Source organism: Anas platyrhynchos, chromosome 3, assembly GCF_047663525.1.
Source record: "Anas platyrhynchos isolate ZD024472 breed Pekin duck chromosome 3, IASCAAS_PekinDuck_T2T, whole genome shotgun sequence".
In the NCBI taxonomy this organism is placed as follows: domain Eukaryota; kingdom Metazoa; phylum Chordata; class Aves; order Anseriformes; family Anatidae; genus Anas; species Anas platyrhynchos.
Window position 1 is genome coordinate 21,755,325 of NC_092589.1, and position 25,510 is coordinate 21,780,834.

At 36.1% G+C, this 25,510-nt stretch overlaps 1 protein-coding gene across 1 annotated transcript in view; it reads right to left on the bottom strand.

Moving 5' to 3' along the window:
- USH2A (usherin) overlaps nt 1-25,510 on the bottom strand; it is a 410,836-nt gene that overhangs the window by 218,410 nt on the left and 166,916 nt on the right. Inside the window, exons 23-30 of the mRNA XM_072035514.1 lie at nt 23,220-23,346; nt 22,711-22,812; nt 20,978-21,166; nt 20,400-20,530; nt 15,470-15,743; nt 12,765-12,968; nt 12,551-12,631; nt 9,969-10,154 (exon numbers count right to left, since the gene is read on the bottom strand). Coding sequence (XP_071891615.1) covers nt 9,969-10,154; nt 12,551-12,631; nt 12,765-12,968; nt 15,470-15,743; nt 20,400-20,530; nt 20,978-21,166; nt 22,711-22,812; nt 23,220-23,346 — 1,294 coding nt within the window. The remainder of the gene's footprint in view (nt 1-9,968; nt 10,155-12,550; nt 12,632-12,764; nt 12,969-15,469; nt 15,744-20,399; nt 20,531-20,977; nt 21,167-22,710; nt 22,813-23,219; nt 23,347-25,510) is intronic.

The following is a 25,510-nucleotide window of genomic DNA, read 5'->3' on the forward strand; positions in this document are numbered from 1 at the left end:
ATGAATTTTGAAGTACACAATATGAAATTGAAACAACTCTTGACCTTATAGATGGATCTTAATGCCTTTTTAAGGTGTTGAAAAAAATAATAATTACCAAATCCGTTCTCCCCAAACCTAAACACTATTTAGCCAACCGGAATGCCTGAGGTTGTACAGCATCTGTCTTACAAAGTCACTTGTGTGTCGAGATGCATCATTGCCACAGTACACTTAATCACAGTCCACTGACCAGAAAAGGAAGTCCTCAACTGACTTTGTGTTTTTGACAGATTGTAGCAAAAACTGTTTAAGTACATGTGTCTTCTACATATGCATCTCTGAACTGAAAGCCTGTGCACATCAATCTGTCGCATACATCTGCATTTTTAAAGCATCTTCTACCATAAGCATAGTCTGAGTCATAAAATTCTGAAGAATTATTGAACAAGAGGGCACCTCTTACAACTCTTTGCCTTATAAGAACAATAAAAGGTTACTTTGGTTACTGGATTTCTCTGGGTTGGAAGACCTTTCTTCCCAACAGAACAAGATCATAATCAGCCAAGCACAAGCTCCACTGGCCTTGAGGATGCAGTTCAGATTGCAACATTTCAAGGAAGTCTGTTACATTTTTCACAACACACAGCAACTCTTTGCCTCCTTTAATTTGCACAAAGCCATAGCCCAACAGTCCCATTTTGCACCAGACATTACTTAGACACAGAGAGAATTGGTTCTGTAATATCTCATCACTCTATTTCTCTTGATCTTTTCAGATAACACTGTTGTTGCTATTTCTCTACCGTATGATTGATTTTAAAAGTTTGCAGAGAAGGAAAGAGTCTTAAATTTTTGCAAGACTGAGTATATCTATAAAAAAAGATATTAATAATCTTTTCCTTCCTCACAAACATTAAGAAGTTGATTTCTTTTTTCTTAATAAAAGTATTGGTATGTAGCTAAGTGTTGATGTAATTTTGATAAAATGTTCAGGTTTATTTAATCAGATGATTTACATTTCGTATGAATAAATTTATACAACAGCATTGGACTGTAAACAAGATTTATTTAGGTCTAAACTCAATCAAGTTAGAACATTTATTAATTCATGTTTTAAAATGCATATATTGAAAAATATGCTGCTAGTCTGCTAAAGTCTGCTAAATGAAAGGAAATAAGAGTTTATACTCTGACGCTCTGATTTAGAGTAACTTCACACTGATTTAGAGTCACTATTTGCTCAAGCATCATCTAACAATTGACAGGAACCTAATGGGCATCAGCAGACCCATTGGCTACCCTATGTTACATTGGCTGCAGCAGTCAGAAAGATCTGAGCAACGGCTGATGTGCAGCTGCCGTTATACTCCTTTGTCTCCTTCCACTGAGAGAGACATGTGTCTGTGTGGGTGAGACAGAGAGACCAAATCTCCTTACAGCACACAGGGATAAAACACACTGGCAAAAAGCATCTCATTCCTAGTCATTACAAGGGTCTGGGTACATGGCACCCTTTTGTTAGAAGGATGCATACTGTGTTCCAAATCTGACATACCGTGGCATGGCAACATACCAAGCATACCATCATTCTTCTGGTGGGGGGAAGTATGTAGATGTTTTCTATCAGGTATCCCTGCTTCTGACCAAAAGTTACTTCTAAGAAACCATGATAAAGACAAAGAATTTAGCTGCAAATTACAAACCTTTTGTATTTAAACCTGGTTCAAGCAATTGAAATACAACATCAGCTCTAGAAAACAATACCTTCAATAAAAAATTCCAGCTTTTATTACTTTAAATGTAGTATCAGATTTTAGTTGTAAGTAAATACAAAACAAAGTTAGTACTTGGTGACTCTTTGTGTCTCCCTAGAGTGTTTTATGACATTACAATATTGAACCTGGAATACATATTTTGGAATCCTCTTTATTATTCTGGCCCAATATGCACTTACATTAGACAGTTTGCAATTCTTTTCTGCAAATTTACAAAAATTTCACTAACTGAAGCATGAGAGTGCTTTGAGTGCAAAACATTTGTGCAAACAAAGAGATTATAAGTAAGCTGAAGTGCAAGAAAGCAATATCCAAGTAATTCATTAATGGTTTTGTGTAGTAAACTATATGGTTTTGGTAAATCACTTACAGGCCTGTAGAACCCTGAAGATGAATGCATTTTTCAGGAGTCATCAGGCAGCAAACTTTCATTTTAAGTCCACCTAAATAATATTCTGATGTACTGTTTCCAAAAACATAATTTACAGAGATATTTATTTTGAAAAACAAAGCAAAATGTGTGTATGTGCATGCAGAGAAGGGACAACCTTCATGAAACCTGTGCCATGGGGCTGTGTCCCCTCAGTGCAGCACTATCTGGCCTGTGCTGTGTGGCTGATTTGGCTGTTGGTACCCTGTCCTCCCATGCTGACCATTGCCCCAGGTCTTGTGGGACCCTGTGCCCACCACTGTAGGGCCTGGCCCTGGGGCTGCCCCCCACCGCCTCCTGACTTTCAAACCCCACAGGAGGCGGTGGTCAGGGTGACCCTGCAAGGGACTCCAAAACCCACTGCCCCAAGCCTCTCAGCAAAGCGTTGTGGGGTTTGGCAGGCAGACACAGCTGCTCTCCACTGCTTGCTCAGGCCTGGCAGAGCTCTTCCTCCTCAATTCAGCTAGAGGGAGCTCTCCCCTGGCAGTGTTTCTCTGAATAGTATAGTTCCTCTCTGAATAGTTCCAGGCTATCAGTGAGCTTTCCTTCACCTACTAGTGAGCCCAGGCCTACCAGTCGCTGGCAGGAGGCCTGACTTCCTGTTCTGAGAGGAGAACCAGCTAACCACTCTAATTAACTATATCAAACCACCAAATTAACTTTTCCTGAGATAGTCATCTACCAAACATTAAAGTCTAAAATATAAAACAGTAAACATAAGCACATGTCAGGGAACATAAAGAAAGGTATTTGGAGGGAAAATCGTAAACAATTTTCTCATCATCACATGTGCAGCCACAATTTCAGAGCTTGGTTATTGCAGTAATGACACAGGAAAAAACTACAATAACCATATGAAATTAAAAAAGAGGTCTGTAGTTAGAAAAAAAAAAGTCTGTGATTTTTTATTATTTTTTTTTTTTCTGGCTATCTTTCTTTCTATATGCAGCTTTCACTACAGTTCTTCATTGCGGAGTGTCCAGAAAAGGGTACCAAGATGGTGAAGGGCCTAGAGGGGAAGAAGTATGAGGAGCGGCTGAGGTCACTTGGCCTGTTCAGCCTGGAAAAGAGGAGGCTGAGGGGAGACCTCGCTGTGGTCTACAGCTTCCTCACAAAGGGAGTGGGAGGGGCAGGTGCTGATCTATTCTCTTTAGTGACCAGTGATAGTACCCACAGGAATGGTGTCAAGCTGTGACAGGAGAGATTCAGGCTGGATATCAGGAAAAGGTTCTTCACTGAGAGGGTTGTTGTGAACTGGAACAGGCTCCCCAGGGGCGTAGTCACGACACCAAGCCTGTCTGAATTTCAGAAGCATTTGGACTGTGCTCTTAGTCATATGGTCTGAATTTTTGGGTAGACCTGTGTGGAGCCAGGAGTTGGACTCAATGGTCCTTATGGGTCCCTTCTAACTCGGGATATTCTCTAATTCTATGATTGCCTGTCATTGTGAGCTGGTAAAACTTAAAAACTTTAAGATCTCCTGAATTCTATTATGACACTGATTTGAATGGTAAAAGGTATTTCTCTTATGCATTTGACAATGGAAAATATTTTGCTACAATGAGTAAATGCAAAAGGCCATATCCTATCTGAAGGTTATCTAAAGAAAGAACCATTTGTGAAAACAGAATGTACAGCACATGATACAGAGTACATGAGAATTTAAGCACTGAGAGTCAAGAAGAACTCAAAGAGAAGTTTAGTGGAGTTATTTCTCATGAGCTGTTTTCCATGTCACACAGTGGGGTGTTTATGTGTATTTTGAGAATTAATAAAGATGAGAAATTATCACCTTGCTGGATTAATTTTGTGGTAGTTAAACTGCTAAGACAATCCAGACAAACCTTAAGGCTGAGTAATAATCCCCTCTTCATTCTCCCCTAGATGTAATGAGACACTGTGGGAAAGTGGATGAACAGAAAGCACTCTAAACTTTCCCACAGCTGAAGCCAGTTAGTAACTATCTCACAAAACTAGATGTTTAAATCAGCTTTTGAAAGCTATCTTCTCTGCCTAAGCACAAGAGGCAACTTGCAGCCAGCCATACCAGAAACCACTGAAATAAAAGAAAGATGAAATTGGTGCAGAATCAGTAGGGGGTTTGCTTTGACTTACTGATTTTGCTAACTGATACACCAACCTGATAGACTTCTTCAATGAGTTGAATAAATTCATGAATGAGGAAGTGGATGTTATCTTGATTTTACAGCTTTTGACACTGTCTCCCATAACATCCTCATAGACAAGTCAACAAAGTACAGGTAAGTCAACAGTGAAGTGGATTGAAAGCTGGTTGGGTAGCTGGACCTGTTATGATCAGTGGCATAAAATCCAGTTGGAGGCAAGTCAGTTGTGATGTTCACCAGGGGTGGATACTGGGACCAAGATTGTTCAATGTCTTCATTAATGACCTTAATGATGAGGAAGAGTGTACCTTCAGCAAGTCTGCAGACATTATAAAAGAGCCACTAAGATGACTAAATGACTGGAGCACACCTCTTAAGAAGAAGGGCTGAGTGAGCTGGGACTGTTAAGTCTAGAAAGGAAAAAGCTCAGGTGTTATTGTGTATAAATACCTGATGAGAGGGAATGAAGGAGGAACCAGCCACTTCTCAGTCGTGTTCAATGACAGGACAAGAGTCAATGGGCTCCTGTTTTTGTTTTTTTTTTACTTTGAAGATGGTCAAGCACTGGAACAGGTTGCCCAGAAAGGTTGTGGACCCTCCAACTGTGGAGATTTTCAGAACAAAACTGGACACAGTCCTGATAAACCTGCTACAGCAGCTGACCCTGCTTCAGCTGGCGGCATGGGCTGGATGTGCTCAAGAGGTCCTCCTCAAATCCGATGATGGTGTGATTCCACAATATTCTGGATTCCAAAGAAAATTAGAAGCATAAGCTACCCATTGTCCACACTTAAATAGTGTGTCTAAAGCTTCTTTCATTTGTTTATATACTGATTCTTATTAATATTCTGAATTTTGATAGCAGCATAGTAATGGCATTTGGAATGCACTGGAACACAGAGTAAAGCAACTTTCAAAGTAAAAAAAATTCTTGTTGCGATGACCTTGTACTTATTTTATTACTCTGCTTAGTGTGGCTGGCCATGTACGTAACGTGTCAATATTATTACATGTTTTTTCTCAAGGCAAGATGGGTTAGCACAGTATTCCTGGAACCCCAAGAATTTACACTCTAACTTGACAATCTAACTTGAAGCAATCTAGAATATAACTCCTGAACAATGTGTTGAAATGTACTGCCTTACACAGTAAACTTTGGGTTCAACAGTCAGTCCTCATTTCAAGGATTTAAATCTGCTGAATATTCTGTTCTTGAATAAATGTAAATAGTTTGTGATTTTGAAGATGAAAAGGTTTTGAAGGTTTTTGGTTCCTGAGGAGTTTTATGCTTCTTGAGAAATAGGCTTTTGAGACAGTGATATTATGCTCATTTGAAGACATGCTTTAGTTTATTTATTATATTTAGCTCAGCTTTTCTTCTTGGCAGAGGTACAACAGGTTCTTCTGAATTTGATACACATGGGACAGCCTTCTAGAGGATAGGTAATACTATTAATAATTTTTTGTTACTGTGCTCCAGCTATGTCTCTGAACCCTGCTGCACAGAACAGATCATAGTAATGTTAAAAAGAATTTACAGTCTCGGTATAAAACAAAATATATCAGATGGTTATAAAAAGGTGCAGGGAAAGAAAATAAGATAGAGTAAGATAGAGAGGGCTTAACTGTGCCCTCGCATAACTTTGCTATCAGTAGTTTAAATGTTGTCTAGGCTTAACAGTGAATGAAAACCTGAAGGAAGGAGTAGAAAAACACAAGACTTTCTTCACTAGTGATACTACCAAGTTCTGTAGTGCTTTTCTCTCTCCTTTTTCTTTAGCCCAGATGTTGAGACTACTGTAGCATCTTCTTGTGGAATTCAACAAAGGAATTTCTAAAGAAATAGTCCCTGAAATTAGGGAGAAAATTAAATACAATCTTCCAGGGAAACTCAAAAAAATAAGCAAAAGCAGTATCTCCTGCTGGGGTTCTGTTTGTATGTTAAATTTTGATAAACAGGAAAGATGATTCAGCAGGGAAAATCAAGCCTTTTCTTGTGATTTAAGGCACCTGATTCTCCCTTCTGAAACATTGCAAGGAGCTGGTAATGTAAAATATGCTCACGTGATGAAGAAAGGCTATTCAACTGCATTTAATCTTACTTGAGATATACTATTAACAAATGTTATTTTCAGAAAATTAAAATCTGTTAAATTAAATTCTGTCTGTTACCTGAAAATTGAGGTTCTGAACAGAAGGGATTTTTCCAAAGTCATTTTGTTTCAAAATATGAGATGTAAATAAAAATTTAAAGTTGCAACTGAAAATTCCCCAAAACATCAGGAGTCTTTCTGATCTATCACTTTGCTTGTGCTTTGTGGAATGTTGTTGCATTCAATACTCAGGGACCTGTAAAGGAAGCTACACTGAACACTTGACATCATAAGCAACTCCAGCAATACCAAATAGCAAAGTACTCAGTATGGTTTGAAGGCATGAAAATTGAGATAGGACAGGGAGAACTGCTGTGTGCAATGTCTGAAAGATTTGTGTTGTCTAAGGAAAAAGTTACTTTCTTTAAACGTGTGATGACCTCTGTGCTATGAAACAGAAGAGGTGGAACCATGTTGCAGACTGTGCAGCATTTTCTTTGAGTTGCAGTAAGAGGCTGCTTTAACTAAAGGTCTGCTGTCTTTATGCCAGGCCTGCTGGCAACTGACAAGGTTCACCTGTCTCTAAAGGGGAAAAGGATCTTTGCTCAGGAATTAGCAGGGTTCATTGATAGGGCTTTAAACCACATTTGAAGGGGGAAAGGGATAAAACCAGTCTTGACAGAGACAACCCTGGGAGTAGTATAACAATGTTTAAGGGATGGTGTGCTAACAAGGTCCGTGGGTCTGCCATCCCTATTGAGGTAGGTGATGGAGAGCCATGTGCCAGCAAAGGCTCAAGGTATGGGTTAGAAATTCTGGGGTGACCTCATTGTGGCTTTTCAGTACTTAAAGGGGACTTTTAAAAAAAAAAAAAAAAAAAAAAAAGATGGAGAGCAACTCTTTGCTCAATCAGATAATGACGAGACAAGGGGAGAATGGTTTTAAACTAAAAGAGGGGAGATTAAGGTTAGAGATTAGGAGGGAATTCTTCACTCAGAAGATACTGAGGCACTGGAACAGGTTCTCCACAGAGGATGGATTGCCCAGAAAGGTTGTGGATGCCCCCATCCCTGGAGGTGTTCAAGACCAAGTTAGATGAAATTCTCAGCAACCTATCTAGTGGGTGGCGTCTGTCTACGACAGGGCGGTTGGAAACAGATGATCTTTAAGGTCCCTTCCAACCCAAGCCATTCTATGATATCACAAAAGTGCCCAGGAATGGACATGCAGGAATTAGGACTTCCCACAAAATGGTGGCAAGATCACTAACCCAACTGAAGTACATCTACACCGATGCACACGACATAGGCAACAAGCAGGAGGAGCTGGAAGCCATTTTGCAGCAAGAAACCTATGACGTATTTGCTATCACCAAAACATGGTGGGACAGTTTGTATGACTGGAGTGCTGCAATAGATGGCTACAAACTCTTCAGAAGGGACAAGCTAGGAAATAGAGGCAGTGGAGTACCCCTGTATGTTAGGGAGGGTTTGGATTGTCTTGAGATTAATAACGGTGACAACAGGGTTGGAATGTTTATGGGTAAGAATAAGGGGGAAGGCCAATGAGTCAGATGTCCTGGTGGGCCTCTGTTACAGACTGCCTAATCAGGCTGAAAAGTCAGCTGAAATATTCTACAAACAGCTGGGAGAAGTCTCACAATTGCTAGCCCTTTGTTCCCATGGGAGACTTCAACTTAATGAGATGTCTGATGGAAATACATGTACAACACAGCGAAGAGGAAACAGACTAGGAGCTTTCTAGAGTGCGTAGAAGATAACCTCCTGACAGAGCTGGTGAAGGAGCCAATGGGAAATGGTGTCCTGCTAGACCTTTAGCTTGCAAATAGAGAAGGATTTGTGCATACCATGAAGTTTGGAGGCTGTCTTGGGCACATTGATCATGAATTAATAGTTTTTGATTCTTGGAAAAGTAAGGAGGACGGTTAGTAGAACTATCATCCTGGACTTCCAGAGGGCAGACTTCAGCCTGTTAAGGAGACTGGTTGGCACAGTCCCTTGGGAAGCAGTCCTGAAGGGCAAAGGAGTCCAGGAAAGCTGGACACTCTTCAAGAAAGAAATCTTAAAGGTACAGGAGCAGGCCATCCCCACATGCTGAAAGATAAGCCAGCATGGAAGAAGACCATCCTGGCTGAACAGAGAGCTGGGGTTAGAGCTCAGGAAGAAAAAGAGGGTTTTTGACCTTTGGAAGAAGGAGAAGACCACTTTAATAGAAATCTTATCCTTCTGCTTCCTGAAAGCTGCATGCTGATACCTCTTACCTGTCCAGCCCAGTGTAGACTTTCTCATAACCCTAACATGCAATCATGACATAATACTGACAAGAATTAAACTAAATTTCAAACATCAGTTGTTTATAAGCCATCTAATTTATATGCTTAGAATATACAACATAGATAAAGAGTATTCAAACAAAAAGCTTCATCAAACAAATCAGAGTATGAAAGCCCATGCAGTTTTGGTATTGTAGCACATTACTCACAAATAGTCAAAAGAGCTTTCAAACCGAAGAAGATAAAATATGTTCATGCTTGCTCTTGAAAATTTATATCTACATTATAGCAGAGAAACAACACAAAACATACATATTTATGTAAAAACACTAAGCACATATTACCTGGGCTTCAGGAAAGCAGCAGTAATATACTGCCAGAGGGTTAAGGCACTTTTTGCAGTTGTTTTATTCCCTGACGCCAAGCCACATCAAAGCATCAGCTTTGAGTATTATGTCATTAGCAAGTTTTTAATTTTTATAAATTATATAATTAATTTTACAGAGTATATGTAGTGAAAGTAAGTGTAAATAAGAAAATAAGACTCTTCTGCCAGGAAGAAATGTCCCAAAGTGTTCTCTTTGTAGTGGACAAAGAGTTTACTCTTTCTAAAAATGTCTGCCTCCTACAGGTAAAAAAACAAGACACCAGAAAGCACACCTCATGTGCAGTGGTTCATACTGCTTCTGTTCACAACCCACAGTTCAATGGTGACCAAATCCAATAAACCCAAGGACATAAATTCCTTCATTCCATAATAACCTACCTCCACTTCCCAGTATTAGCAAGCAAAGCATCTGATTACCATACATAAATGCATGCTAGTTCCCACTGAAATCAGTTAGGTTGACATGGTCAAATTTAGGCAAGTATATCAAGTGCTTTGGTCTGTCAGATAAAACAGAATCTTATGGGACTCAGGTTTAAAGTTCACATAGGTGAACTGGATGTAAAATGAGGGGAGAAAGAAACATCATGTATAGTAAGTAAAAACAAACAATAAATATTCCCCTCCAAAGTCATCACTGGGTTGGGAAAAAATAGCTTAAAAACGAATATTTGTAGTGTTTGAGATGTATTTCTGTTGTTCCTTGAAGTCAGTACATAGCTATGTATGCAGATGCTGACAACACATACCTCCCATCCAAATATTATATATAACCCGTATACACAAAAATAGACAAGTAATACTTCATAGCTCAACAAAAGGAGGTATAAACATGCTATGTTATTAGATGTGCCTAGAAAGTGGTACTTGACAACATTTACCTGTGAGCATAGTAGTGTCAGCAAGCTCAGCACTAGTGATGGGTACATTGGGACCATCCTCTTCATATGCTTTCAAAATGTACTTCTCAATTACACCTATGACCCCAGCAGGTTTGTCCCAGGTGACCTCAATGCTGTAACCATTTATACTGTGAACTCTTGAGGGAGTTGGCACATTTTGTGGAACTGCGGAAGGATAAAATAGAAAATAGAGAAAATGGCAGTTCTAAGGAGACTATTGCCCCTATTCTTCACTTTTAATGGCTGCAGTAAATCAGACTCAACCATTAGCATAAATACAATTTATTAGAGTTGTAACTTTTCAGCATTGATTTAATATGACTGCACATCTTGAGCTATTCAGTTTAAGCTATATTTCAAAACCATCAAAACTCCATCTACATAGCATTCCTTCTCATCTTGTTGAGGTTTTCCAAAAACATTTAATGTATCAAATATATTTAAGCATCACTCAAAAAGAGGATGTGGATTGTATATAGCTAACAAATGCAGGTTTTATAATCATGCAACTGAATGAAGCAAGATGTTACTTCAACACAGAAGGGTTTGGCTTTTATCTGTTGGATATCTAAGCCACAGAATGCCACAAATATGGAACATCTCTAAAACTGTGCATCTTCATTTACAAAACTGATTCAAAAATTTAAACTTATTAATTTACTTGCATGTTTGCAAAATGCTGGACAACTGTCTCAGGGCAAAGCAGACACTTGTTAGGCCCTTTTACAAAAACCCTTTGCTTCTGATCATTCCATAGGATTGGGGGGTGTCAGTGGGGAGAAAAAAAAACAACTGAAGATGTTCAAAAGAACTGGAAAGTCAGACTCATGCATGCATAATGTTACTACTAAAAAAAAAAAAAAAAAAAAAAAAAAAAAAAAGCATCCCATTTCCCATAACCTTTAACTATTTATTAGATATTGCTATACCAAGTAAAGGTCTGTCCAGTAACAACTTCATCACAGATGACTGCACAAGGGATGCAGAGGAAAGGCCCAAGGAACACTATGGCAGGATGATGGATGATGAATTTGCTGTAAATGCATGTGGTCTCCCTAGCCCTGCTGATGTTCATTTGCTTTTCTCACCATCAAATAACCACTTTTTTTTTTTTTTTTTTTGTAATTTTATTGTTTAGTTTCGTTAAATATAAATGCGGACATTGTTTGCTATTTTTTTTCCTGATTTTTTTTTTTTATTTCTGATAAGAAAGGTACTAGAACGCAAAACATAAAAATACTTGGAAGTAGTAATGCCTGTATAAAGAAGGAATGTGATAGTCTAGTAAAATTTCAGTTACTACAGTATTATATTGATTTTATTAGTTCTGAAATGTATTACAGGGCAAGGTAAGGTACTGTATAGCAGATGTTCTTCTCATAAGGGACATCTCAAAAACAACTCAAAAATAATTAAATAGTGCAATTATTCTCCAACCCTAGGGAACATGTAGTTGCTCAACGCTGTGGTCAGCTTGCAAACAAATTTATGGGAAACCCTTCTGTGGTCGGAGACTTGATATAAAAATATATATGCATCTTCTTTCTTCTGGGTGGTATGCAAAATAACAATGCTAAGTTGTGTAAGAGTGCACTGCAAGTCAAATATTAACACAGGGCATTTTTTTTTTTTTTTTTTTTAAGATTGTACATTGACAATCTTGCATCAAATGAATTCTCTGCATTAATGGAATGCAGTTAGGAAAAGTTGAGTAAATAAAAAATGCAGAACTGTAGACCTTAAAACTTTCTGGCTCAATAAAGTTTGGGAAAAAAAAAAAAAGTCCTTTAAATTCTCTTCATGAAATGTAAGACAAATGTGATCTTTAAGGCTCAGCAGGTATTATGTTCCTTTGAAACCCTTTCCACAAGGCACATGCTGCTTTTCTTTTAAATATTACTGTATTTTCACACACAATCTACAGGTTACTTGTAAAAAGAATCCTTCCCCCATTCTCATCATTCAACAGCACTGAGCAGCATAGCCATGTGCAGGCAATGTAAATAAAAGCTTGTACTAGACCCTCTTCTCACTAACTATATGGCCTCTCATCCTCCACAGCTTGCTCCTGCTATCTCCTTTCTCTGCACTTGATTTTATATCACTTGGTTATGCATAGGAAAAATAGAAAATTTACTTCCTCTAGCAGACTTCCATAATGTGAGTTTGGATATGCATGTATCAATGTGCCTAGATGCATGTCTATCCTTACTCATAAAATGCAATTCAATTATTTTGCATTCTTTGCTCTCATACAATTGCATAATACAATATGTATTTGGATAAGAATTGGAATTATATGTGGAAATTTTTTGCCTGAACACGTTATAGCTGAAATAAGACAGTAACTTGCTACCTATCCAAAGCATAAAGCAGTTTTGGCCCCTTTAGAAATACTATGCAACTTAGACTACTCAGAATTGTTGTGGGATTTCCTCTAACCTAACATTAGATAGATTAGGTAGCATATGGAAGAAAAAAATAAAAAAGATATAAGTAAGCCTTAAGTATTAAGGCTTACATATAAGTATTATATATAATACTTATATAAAAGTATTTACCTGATTCTCTTGTACGAACATGGGTCCATACACTAGATACAGATCCTCCTTCATTTGAGGCAACCACCCTATAAAGGTATTCTTCAAAGAAAACAGAGAAACATAAAAGGGGAGAAAAAGAAAAAAAAAAAAAAAAAAAAGACTGAACACAGTAACACATTAATACGGAACAAAATAAAAATGATGTATTTCGTTTAAGGAACCAATGTGTTACCTGTAAATGGTTGTAGACCATTCTCATAAACACTCTGCTCTTTTCCTCGGTATACTAGGATGGAGTCATTTCCCCTGCAGTTAACAGCACTGTCAGTTGATAGGCATCCGTCCAGATTGACTCTGACAGCACTGCTGGACACAGATGCCAAGTTAACGACAGCACCTCGTGTAAATTTAACATCCTTCATGCAACCACCGAAACCTAGCAAACAGTAAGGGATTAGTATCACATAAAGAGCCTCAGTCATTAATTAAGAGTCATTTTTTTTCCTTTCAATTCTATATCTTCAGCATTAAAGACTGTACTGTGAAAATGTTAATTTCCAACATGAGAATTGTGTCTCCCCTGTCAAGACAAAATGTTAGTCAAAATTCTAGTGTGGAATTCTTGCCTTACTGAACTGTACTTTCATTGTTACCAATTCCATCCCATGACAAAATACTTGTTTTCTGCTCCATACTTCTGCCTTTAAAATTATTACCATAAAAATGATTCTGAATTTGAAAATCAGCTTTCTGTTGCTTGCTGATGCTTTGTTGATACATTCTCTTCAAACTGAGAATATGTAGATTAAAAACATACTGAGGAGATGACAGAGGTATATCAGATCATTCTAATACAGGTATATCTGGTATACTGCTTGCAAGCATATTCTGAAATCATAACCCCTAAACTGTTTGGTTACTTGAAAAAATTAAGTAACTTTTATACTTATTTGTATATATGTGTACATAGATGGTTCAGTGTGCGTCTTGCATTCTTACCAACATTATAAATATGTTAATTTAGTTATTTTCAAAAATAAATCACAAAATTTCAGGGTGCAGTTCTTCAAGTTTCCTTATATTTCTATGATATAATTTATAAATAAATTAATACATAGATGTAAAACAGTTCTCAGATCTGGGTAAAGTTCAGCAGTCAGTGGTTAATGTAAAACCAATGGAAACAGTAACCAAACTGAAGAATTCAATTCATTTTAGTATTAACTTTGCAAATTAAAAATCAGTCTCTCAGAGATCAATGCTCTTTTTCAGCTTTATGCAAGCATTTATAGATTTATATCTACATTTATATATAGATATAGATATCTAGATAATATATATTTATATAGATATAAATATGTATATTTTATATATATTATATCTATTCATATATATATATTTATATTATATCTTTATAGATACATATTATATATATTTTATATATTATATCTATCCATTATATTATACTATATCTATATCTATTATATCTAAAGGCTTTTATAGCCTTTATTTCTACAAGATGGAAGATGAAAGCAGTATTCACGCTTAGCCACCTGAGTTAAGAATTCAGAAGTTAAGAATCCAATATTCATGCATAGTTCATGGAAAAAGGAAGTGGCATTGAAGGTGGATACCTATTTTGAATAATCCTATAAAACACCTTCCCTCTCCACCATGCTGGGAATTGAGAGATACTGCTTTTTTAAATAGACAAATCTTAATTTAAGCTCAACTTGTACTCCACAGAGATTTGCTTGGTTTCTGTGTCTGTGGCAGAGGAAAGAATTAATCCCAGTCTCCACAAGCATCTTAATAATTAGACAAAATGAGCCATTCCTTTATTTGTGATTGGGATGCACACTACATAACCTATTTTAATCCCTTTTTATTATTATAATATATATATTTTTAATATAATTCTAGATGCATTTATCACTATTTATAGACTTCTGATGTCAGCTAAGTAGTTTTTTGTTTATGCTCAGGAAGCTGCAGAATAAATAATCACAGTAAAAATTCTCACAAACTTTCCTGCCAGCTCCCCTCCACAGTGACTTCTTAGGACTACATGTGATGTGTCATGCAAAGGCCCACAGCCTCTAGCTGAAATTTCTTAAAACAAAGTATGTGACATAGAGAAGAGGGATGGGGGAGAGAGGGGAGGAGGAGGAGGATATTTATCCCTTGCTTGAGGTGAAGAAAACAACATGCATTTATTCCAAATTTACTACCAAGCAGACATTAATTGAGAAAGCCTTTGGTAAATATTTATTAACCTGGGAAAGTCTCCATATTCCATTTATCATACCAATACATAATTATATTCCTAAATAAAAGTACGTTTCAAAACTCTATGTTTTAGGGAGTTGTATAAAGCAAAATTGAAATAAAAAGGATTAAGTAAAAAGTATATTAAGTATGTAGTGTTGATAGCATGTTTACTACTAATTATAACAGTCTAGTAACACAAGCTTATTTCAAAGTGACATTAAAAAAAGCAAAATACAGATGTAAATACTTTCTGGACTGTGTGCCCTAACATCCTGTGGACCTATGTCCTGTTTCAACCTTATCTCCTTTCTTTTTGCTCAATCTTGCCATTACCAATATCATTCTGATTGGTCACACGGATAGAAACTGACAGGCTATATTTGAGAACGTGATAGTGTCAGACATATGTTAAAAATATGCACTTAAGCCAAAATTTTAATATGTGGACGCCTAATCTTGCTCATCTAAATCTTCATTTAGGAACACAAAAATATTTTTGTCATCAGAAGTTCTAAAACCAAATTTACTGCTGCCATTTTACTTCTCTGTTAGTGTTGATAAATGTTACATACTCATGAATTTATACTATGAGCAGAGCATCCACCAACAACCTTGCGCATGGCACTAGTTTTTGAAAAATATAAGTTGGTCTTGGTGTCACCTTACCTTGTTCTGGCCCCAGCTCTTTATAAAAACTCTGAATCTCAGGGGGGATTCCTCCTATGTAGACGGGTGAGTTTACTTTTAGTTGCTGAACATGGGGTTCCAATGTCTGCTCTCTCAGTTCATCCATACTTGCTGAAACTACAGAGCCCTCCTTGTTCACAGTTACTTTCTTCCACTTTCCATCACAATAGGACAGTCCTAACCAGAGATCCACTTGTGTAAAGACAGTGCCCGTTTTTAACAAGACGTTTAATATTCCACTTTTAAGTTCAATCTATAGATTTTAAAACAGAGAAAAGATTTTGAAAAAGATATCACACACAGAACAATGAAAGATGAGTACACTGCAGATATTTAAAAAATAAATCGTTTTAAAATGATAATGATATTTTATCTTCAGGATAGCAGAAATTCAAGTAAAATTGTTTGCACAAACCATGCTAAATACAGTGCATCAGTTAAATTCAAAATGTAGGAACACATATTCTGTGTGTATGTTTGTTTGTTGTGTTTTGACAACTAATTTGGCACTAATGTAACAAAGTAAAAAGAAAAGACAATGAATCAGGACTGTTTTCCTTTTTTTTTTTTTTTTTTTTTTTGAGAATGAGAAAACAGCATTTTATCTATCAATTCTTTTTTTTTGGAAGAATGTAAGCAGATAATAAGGAAATGAAATGTCAGACCTGATTAAGCTCTTTTTAATTGGCTGGTGAACTCAATTTCAAATTTCTCCAGCATACATTGATTCTGTATTTCATCCTCATTCTCCTAAATCTTGTAAGAAAATAATTGTTTTTGTGTGTGCTTTTTGAGATTAATGTGCCAGTTTTCTAATAGAAACACATTTTACTTAAATTTTTACTGCAGAAGTTTCCAAATGCTTTACTGCAAAACTCTTTATACTAACTGAATTGAGTGCAAGTAGGGTGAGAGTGTAAATTGGCGGGTATAAAGCACTAAACATTTTGATGATGAACTTGTGGTTGAAAAATATGGATAAGTTCACAAAAAGGCATTTTGTCTTTCATGACAAATTCTTAAGTAAATAAAAACTAAAAAAAAAAAAAAAATAATAATAATATATATGCTTATTACCAGTATTGACAAGCTGACATATTTGGGTTCCTGGTAACATTAATATTGCAGTATTCATAATCAGATTGTAGTTTCTTAACAGGGACTCCAGTATATGAAAGAACTCAGTACTAGGGATGCCCATGGCAATATTTATCCTGTTCCAAATTGCACACTGACTGCTTGCTCACAAGACTTTTGTGAAGTCAAGGGTTTTGCCTATTTGCTTCTTTGGGACCACAGCTTTTCCCATTTAAATGGGTAAACAGCCCTTCATAGCTTAGGTCATTAAAATACAGGTGAAATCATGGCATCAGTATTGATACTATAGATTGTAAAAGCAGTCCATCAGAAAAAGTCGTCATTTTTTTTTCACTGATGAGAAATAACATGGATCACACTGTCCTGGTGGAAAGAAAGTGTTTCACCTGTATGACTACAGCAGTACACCAATGAGACTGCCAGACCTAGCAGCTGGAGAGAAGACATGGTGATCAACATGGGGTGATCGACTCAGCACATCCCCTCTTCCAATTTACTCTGATATTGTCTGAAAGCAGAAAGCAGGCAGAGATAGATGCTTCTGCTTTCTGTGATGTCCTGCACTGACATTTAGAGTGCTGAAGAACAGCTAGAAGACCACTGTTCAGTTTGAACTTTTCTGCATGATGAAGATTAAAAAAAAATAAAATAAAATAAAGTTCTGGATATATCTGGCATTTACAGGTTCTCCCTGGTACCAAGCAAAGGTTTAGAAAAAACATCTCATGAACTGTTTATTTTTGATAAAATTCTGAGACCACTTTAAAAATGCTTGATTGTCAATTTATCTTCTGGACATACATTATGATGTTAAACCATGAAGATCATCTCATTCTCCTGACGGACATGTTAGTTAGCATCTCTCACCAGAGACAAATTAAGATCATTCTAAGAGCATTACACTAAAACCCCAAACCTGAACAGGTTCTCAGTTCAGTGGTTAAAAGCATACTTTTTAGAATTCGGAGTACAGATATTAAGCATCACTGCAACTTGCAATTACATAGTTCCTCTACACACAATTCTTAACTTTGAGCATGCAGTGTTGGAATCAGGAAAGACAAAGCTCAGACAGAATATGGAAAAGGACACAAAGTGCAAGGAGAGTTTCCACAGCCATGCTAGCATGTTCAACAAGCAGCTGGTTACTTGTGGCATCTCAGGTATTGATACTGGGACCACTTCTGTTTAAAAAATGTATTAATGACCTGGGAAATTGAAGGAATGTACTCTAAGGAAGTTTGCAGGTGATAGTAAAGAGGCTGCAGCTGATATTTTAGGCAATAAAAAGCAGCTTTGAAGAAAATGACTTGGAGGGTCCAGGTTGATTACAAATTGAACACTGGTCAGCAGTGTACCCTCAAAATGATGAAGATCAACCAGGCACTGGGCTGCATTAGAAAGAGGGCAGTCAGTGGGTCTAAGGAAGATATATTGACGCACTGGAGTAAATTGAGTGGAAGGGCACCAAGATGCTCAGAGCTGGAGTACATGAGATATGAAAAGAGGCTGGGAGAACCAGATTTATTCAGTCATAAGAGTAGGTGTGATGAGAACATTCACCTCTGTTCAACTACCTTGTGGAAGGATATAGAGAACAGACCCACATTCTTCTCAGATGTACATAGTGAAAGGATGAGATGCAACAAACAAGTTGTAACAGGAAAAAAACACAATTAGGTATTAGAATTTTGTTGTTGTTTCTGTTTTTCTTCTTTTCATGGGGAGACACATGCCAGAGCAAGAGCGAGCAATTCATACTACATTATCTGTTCATAGTTTGCTCAAAATTATTATGTCTGGATCCAAAGAGAATCAGATTGACCTCTCTAACTTCAGTGAATTATCTCAGGGCTTGGAACTCGTGGAAGAAATGACCTTTACACAGAGCACCTTTTTAGGACATAATTTTGTCTTGGCCAGAAGACAAGAGAGACTCTTTGGCAGTTTGGTAGCAGGCAGCCATGTGTCTAGCTAGTCATTCCAAAACTATAAAGCTAATAAGAGAGCTGTGATCTATGCAAAGGGATGGGTCAGGGAATACCATCATACGTTGTGCTCAGGATAAGTGGTATCTTCTAATCTGTTTTGCAGTGCAAGTGTCTCCTGACCAAAGCTCCTAACAAAGACATCGTAGCTCATGCGCAACATGCTACACACCTCATTTTCACTTTCTATTAACCTTTTTTTGTGAGCTCAAGTGTACGGAAAAACCTTCTGTCATCATTATGTATGTGCAGAACACAAAGCTGCAAGGGTTGGAAAAGCATGCATATAGTCATCCTCTCTAAAATTCCTCATTCCAAGGTTATGGAGATGTCCCAGTCAGGTGTAAAGGGAGATTAAACATTTTTTACTTGGTTTAGAAAAAATGCTATGAAAACTAAGCACAATATTTGTTGTTAAAAACAACATAAATGTAAAACTGGCAAAAATCTGGCAGTATGAGTACATAACAAAAGTTTTTTTGTCTATATTGTGCTTTTGACTACACTTTAAATTTACTAAGTCCCCTCACTCTTTTATAGCCCGAGCTTTTCTCATATTTCTGTTAGTCTTTCACAGAGCAAGAGAAAGGAAACAAGGACCACATGCCACAAGAATCTCCAGAAGAACCCAAGCCCCACGTTTGTCCCTGTGAATACTGTTCAAGTAAATAGTGCCCTCGTACCATGAATTACATACATACTAGTCTTTTTAGTGTGGGACAATAATGTATACAGCATCTTATGTTACTAGCCCATAACTCTGGTCATTACTTGAGGACAAACTAAAGCAATAGCATGTAATTAAAAAGACTTGCTACTGCAACTCATTATAATTTCTGAACCAAGGTGCTTGAAAAGGAGGAAGCAATCAGGTCTAGAAGAATTCGAAATCCAGGAAAAAAAACAACTGCTGAAAAAATAATATAAAAAGTAAATATAGAGTAAGTTATAGCTGACCTGAAAAGGAGAAAAATATATTTATATGCTTTATGTCAGAAGTTTAAAAGAAAGAGCACATTAGATATAATGCCATACAATAAAACAGGCTTTGACATGACAAGCCATTAGCAAAACAGCTGCAAAGTAATAAATAAACAAATAAAATAGAAATGGAAAGGGCAGGTCAGGTTATAAAGAATAACAATAGACTCAAAAATCTCTATATGTAAATGATTGCTTCTTGGATCTACTAAAAAGAAATACTACTTTCAATGTAATCCTCTTTAATAGCTACTAGTTGGTGCAAGTAATAACTGTAGTTGACCCACTATTCAGTGGTGACCACAGTCTAATTATATTCAAAATCCTTGGAAGAAGAAAAATACGAAAACAGAACCATGTAGTCAATACAAAGAGCTTGAAAAACTGCAACAAACATATTCAACCTTAACTAAAGTCCTAAGCATAAAACAGTCGTATTTAACAGACACAAAATGAAAGCTCATAGGCATCTCTCACAAATTTGCCTAATACAGGACTTTTGTAGCTTTCTCAACAGTTTTGAAAAAACAGTGAAAGAGGTGAGATGGGATTAAACTGGACCACTAATTTCAGTCTGTATGGCAATTCTCATATTTTAAATCAAAATGAATACATCTTATTGATAAATGAACCAAAAATGAAGAGAACTCTTTTAATACAAGTCTCTTATTCAACTTTTTAGTCACTTCTAACCCAGCAAAGAGAATAATTCTGCTTTTTCATATACTGATATTTTTCTTATTATAAATAACACGGCTAACTTATCTGCTGGGTGTATCTTAGTAAGCAAAACTCAATGATCATACCTGAATACAGTTATTTGTACTGATTTCTAAACTTACTGCAAGATAATCTGTGCCATCTTTATTGTAAACGAACAAAAGCAATCCATTCAGTTGATCTGTTCTGAATTTGAAGGAGATCTCAAATTCCTGTCCGCCACTGAAAACATCTGAATGCAATTCTAGGAAGCCTTGAAAGAAAGTAAATACATGAACAAGTTAATCAAATACAGAAATAATAGGCTCAAGAAGCCAAAAGCAGAAATGTAGATGCTACTTTCTGCTTGGACATGAAGATCTCAGAGCTTTCAAGACTAATGTTTATAGCTTTCACTCAGCTTTGTAAATGACACTTCTCTGTAATTTATTGTAACAAACCAAACTGGTGCAATGTCCTAACATCTTGCCACAATGTGAGACCCGGCATTTTTTGATATATTATGGACACCTGACTTTCTAAAAAAAATAAACAAATCTACCTGCAGCACCACCTCTCTATGAAATCAAGTTTAAAGCATTTAAAAATAATCCTATATAACTAAAACTGCTTTGAAAATCAGATCACTGTAATACTTTCAATGTGACTCCCTTTTAGGTTGCAAGAACATACATGGCTAGTACAGAGTACAGCATATTACCTTTGCCAAGAAAATGTGCTCCTTCTGAGAGGACAGTGGGGCAACCTTCCCAAATATGATAGACATTGTTTTGCTCTTCAGCATCCTGCCAGTCCAAAGATTCCCAGTTTTCATAGGGTGTATGCATTTTTTTCAAAAAAAAGTCACTGAGACACCCCACAAATCCTTTCTGGATTATCGTCTTCATCCCTGAAGAAAAAGAAAATCATTTATTAAAGCCAATCACCTGCAACTAAGCATAGGGATGAATGCATATCATACCCTATCACATATGTGCATTTTTTGAATTGATAACCACTATCATTAACTTCATAAATCTGTCTCCAAACTAAATTCAGATTTATGAATGCATCTAGTCACTAAGGACAGCGGCTACTACCACATAGCTAGAAAATTTTAAACTTGTTGAGATATTGCATACAGGTGACATCAGCTCAGCAGAATACAACTACTCTATGAAAATTCCAAGAAAATATTTTAGGCTTATTCTCTCTCTAAAAAAAATAAAATAAAATAAAATAAAATAAAAACTATTGAACTATTGTGGATATTGTGAAGAAAAGCATGCATCTGCTAAATAGGAAAAAGCAATGTTGCAAAAGCTTCAACAGGTGAATACACTTCTAGAAGATCCATCAGGAAGTTCTTATTTCCTTGTTTCAATTAAAAAAAAAAAAAAGAAAAAAGAATATGCATGACTTCTGTCTCTTTTTCTTTACTGGAGACAAAAGTATAAATCTGGTTTTGTAGATAGTATTCTCTTGAAAGATATTTAATGTAATTTTTATTATTTAGCTGAAGTTTTTGAGGAAAACATCCTTGATAATTTTATGAACTAAAGTTTTTAGAAGAACACATGCACATAATTTGTGGGTTTAGTAAGCTGAAGTAGAGAAGGTAAAGAGGAAGTTGTATTATAGTGTACCTCAGTGCAAGCCGTCAATTAAGTTTCATGTCTTTATCACTGTAGGGAATGCAAACTTAATGAACAGTTTGGCTTTCAGATTTATATGAAAAAATGTAAATCTGGATATGAATCCACTGAGAACAGCTGATTGTATCCTGGTTTTTTATGAACTATAAAGTACCGGTTATCTGTTGGTAGACTATACTCTTGGCATATAGGCCAAGTTTATATATAAAGGCATATGTCTATTGATTCTGTGGAAGCCAGCAATGATCTAGCTCCACACAAATACAGCTGTAGAATACAGATATATTCATACACCACTAAGTTCAATGCAACAGTCCCTGAAGGATCCTAAAAAAGGCCACTACATTCTATTTCTGCAACCAGGTGGGATGCACAACCTTGTGTTTAAGCTAGCAAAAACAATTTTCATACATTTTTGGAAAATAAATTTGGAATCTAGAATGTAAAACACACACATAAGCTTCACCTATACAACTTGCTTGCAGACATAGTTCTATAATTCTGTAGTTATATAACTCATTTAAATATACACAGACCTCATTAGATGTAACATTGCCTTACTCCTGATTAAAACACATATACAGATATTTCAGCCTGTCCCAAAAATATAGAATTAAACAACCTGCATAGGCTTATTTTTTTACCAAATTGTTATGTAAATAATTATGCAAATTAAGTATGGTCCTCATGTTCCTGGCACAACGTCAATACAGCCCACACTACTGAAAAGGCAGTTAAGTCAGTGCCACTGTCTAGGATTCCAGGTACACCATATTATGTAGACCACAGTCATACTCACCTACATCCCTTCTTACAATAGAATAACCCTGTGGAATTCCTCCAACAAAAACTCCAGTGTTCTCTCCAATAATGGTACTGCCACTAGCAGCTAAGGAAGAACCTAAACAAAATAGGTCAAGATTCTTGTGTTTATACTTTCAACAGATTTTCAGCTCAACAGAATATTGACATTGGATAAAAAATGCTAATGTAGAACATCTCCTAATATTTCCCCATACATATCCTGGAAATATTTTCAATTCTATTTTACAAAAGAGCATCAGCACAATCATACATTCATGAGCATAAAAAAGCAGACTTCTCATTCCTAGTATTACATTATCAGATTCACAGCAGACACATAGTTCAGATGCATTGACAAAAGAGTAGCTATTTTGTTAAAAAAAAAAAAAAAAAAAAAAAGTGTGAATTTTTTGTTGTATGGATGCACACAAGTAGTGAGAAAGTAAGCAAGTGAGCAACAACCTGAATAGTACCAAAATAATGAAGCAAATCTGGATTGATTACCTGTGTACTGCCCATCCACTGTGATGTTTCCCAGAGCTTGAATTCTTGTAGCAATTATTTGGTGCCAACTGTTGTCGTTGTACTCTTTTCCACCATCATTAGCTGGTGTGACTGCTACTGCAGATCCCTTTTTATTAACAGAAGAATCCAAGTTAGAACAGGGAGGTGGTAAGATTTAGAATTATACCTTAACTCTTCATACCACTGTGGTATATTAACATCCAGAAAATAAAGACAAAAGTCCTCTGTATAGCTTCTTTTGGAATACAGAGTGATGTGTATAACTGATTCCCCCACCAAATTAATCTCCTCAAATACATAAGGAATGAAGGATCCAGTACAGTTTCTATCAAAAACAGAAAAACCTGTGTCATTCCTATGATATAAACAAGGATGAAACACAAATATTGAGGGTAATGTCACACAGATTTCTGATTTTTTCTTTAACGAAGTTTCTATTTAACTTCTTCATGGATTGCTATAGTTGTAAAGTTTGATGGATATGATTCAATGTACTGTTCAGTTCAGAGAAAGCACCTTCACATTAGGATTGTTGATTGCAGAGCCTGTCTATTGGAAGTGACTCAAAATAGAGGAACATTTGTGGGGATGCTTGAAGAAGTGGGTCATTTCCCTGTTAACCTGGTATCAAAAGGAACTGAAGTTTTAGGTGAGAGGGTAAAGTACATTTATGAAGAAAAAGGTCATACCATGAGATTCAGAAAAAAAATCTAGAAGGTAATTAATGAGGATGCTTTTACAGTACAAGCTTGTACAAGTACAGACTGTAAAAGTGGTTTAAATTTTTTCCCTGGTTTTATTAAAACAAATATATATATATATATAATGACATGAGTCGATGAATATAGAGATGACCATGACAAAACACAGAAAAATCTTTTCTGAATTCCTGACTACAAGTTAAATAACCTCTGCAGATGTCAAACCAAATCTCAAGGCTGTAAACCATCCAAATGCACATTTTTTAAGCATTATTTGAATTTATTTTATTTCAAGAATTTTCCTGGGATTCACATCCAAAATGTGTTCAATCTTCACAGTAATCCCAGTAATATTGTCTCAGAACTTTATAACGTACTTTAACCACGTGGTAACTATTCACAAAATAAAATTGTTCTATGTACCAGTTGATGAGTAAAAAGAAAAACATTATGTTGCACAGACACTATATGATATTAAAGACTTGCAATCTTTGTTAAGCTAGTCAAGCCATGAAATAAATAGAAGAACAATTTCTAAAATTTTCCAATTTTTTTCCAAATTAAACAGCTCTTTTTTGTTGTTGTTGTTGTTTGTTTGTTCGTTTGTTCATTTTCAGATCATCTAGTACTCTTTCTGGCAAAAGGACTTTAGAGTTATGCACATGAAGAAAACCCATTAATAAAATAATCACTGATTGTATTAATACTTTAAAGGCATTGTTGAAATACAGTATTGTGCCTTTGAGTGATGTGCATCTAAGAAAAATTTCTTGTCATCATATACATTTATAAATACTGTATATATTTATGGTACATTTTTAATTGTGAACTCACCATGTATTCTATATATGAAAATATATACGATATGTACATATGTACATAATTACAGAAAAAAAATATTTCCTATGAACAGCATGGGAAATAGCATGTTTCCCACTCCATTCAGCCAATGTCTTGGTATTGAGACAGTTTGTACAGCAGTCCTCCATCCCATGATAATAATACAAAGTTATATATCCTTACATTCTAATAAGCACTCTTTCATGTACTATTTTTTATTGTCTTCTCTTCTATTTCAACATTTTAATATTTTACAAACACACATTTCATTATCGTAGTTTAATAATTAAAACCAGAACTGGTGTCATGCCCAATTAATGTGCCCTGGTAGCATGCCCATTAGTTTTTCCATTAGTGAATTCAACAATACTAATGGGATTACTAGCATGGGATGCTAATTGGGCGTGACATAAGAAACTGGCTTACTTCTTAGCATACCCTTGCTAATGATGAAATTAATGAGCATTTTATTAAATGCTGTCTCATCAAAGTGTACTTAGTTAGCGTTAAAATTGTTACAAACGATGCTGCATTCTAAAGATCAGGTGCCTGAATAAGTGGTTCTTCATATTATGTTTGGCAACAGTCTAGAGCATTAATAGTTTTATACATTAGAAACTACATTTATTTGTGATCATTTCAATCTGGGACCACACAACCATATGTGCTAACCTGTGCTTAATCTCAGGAAGAAAAAAAAAGGAAGAAAAAAAGACTGTGTTCAGGATT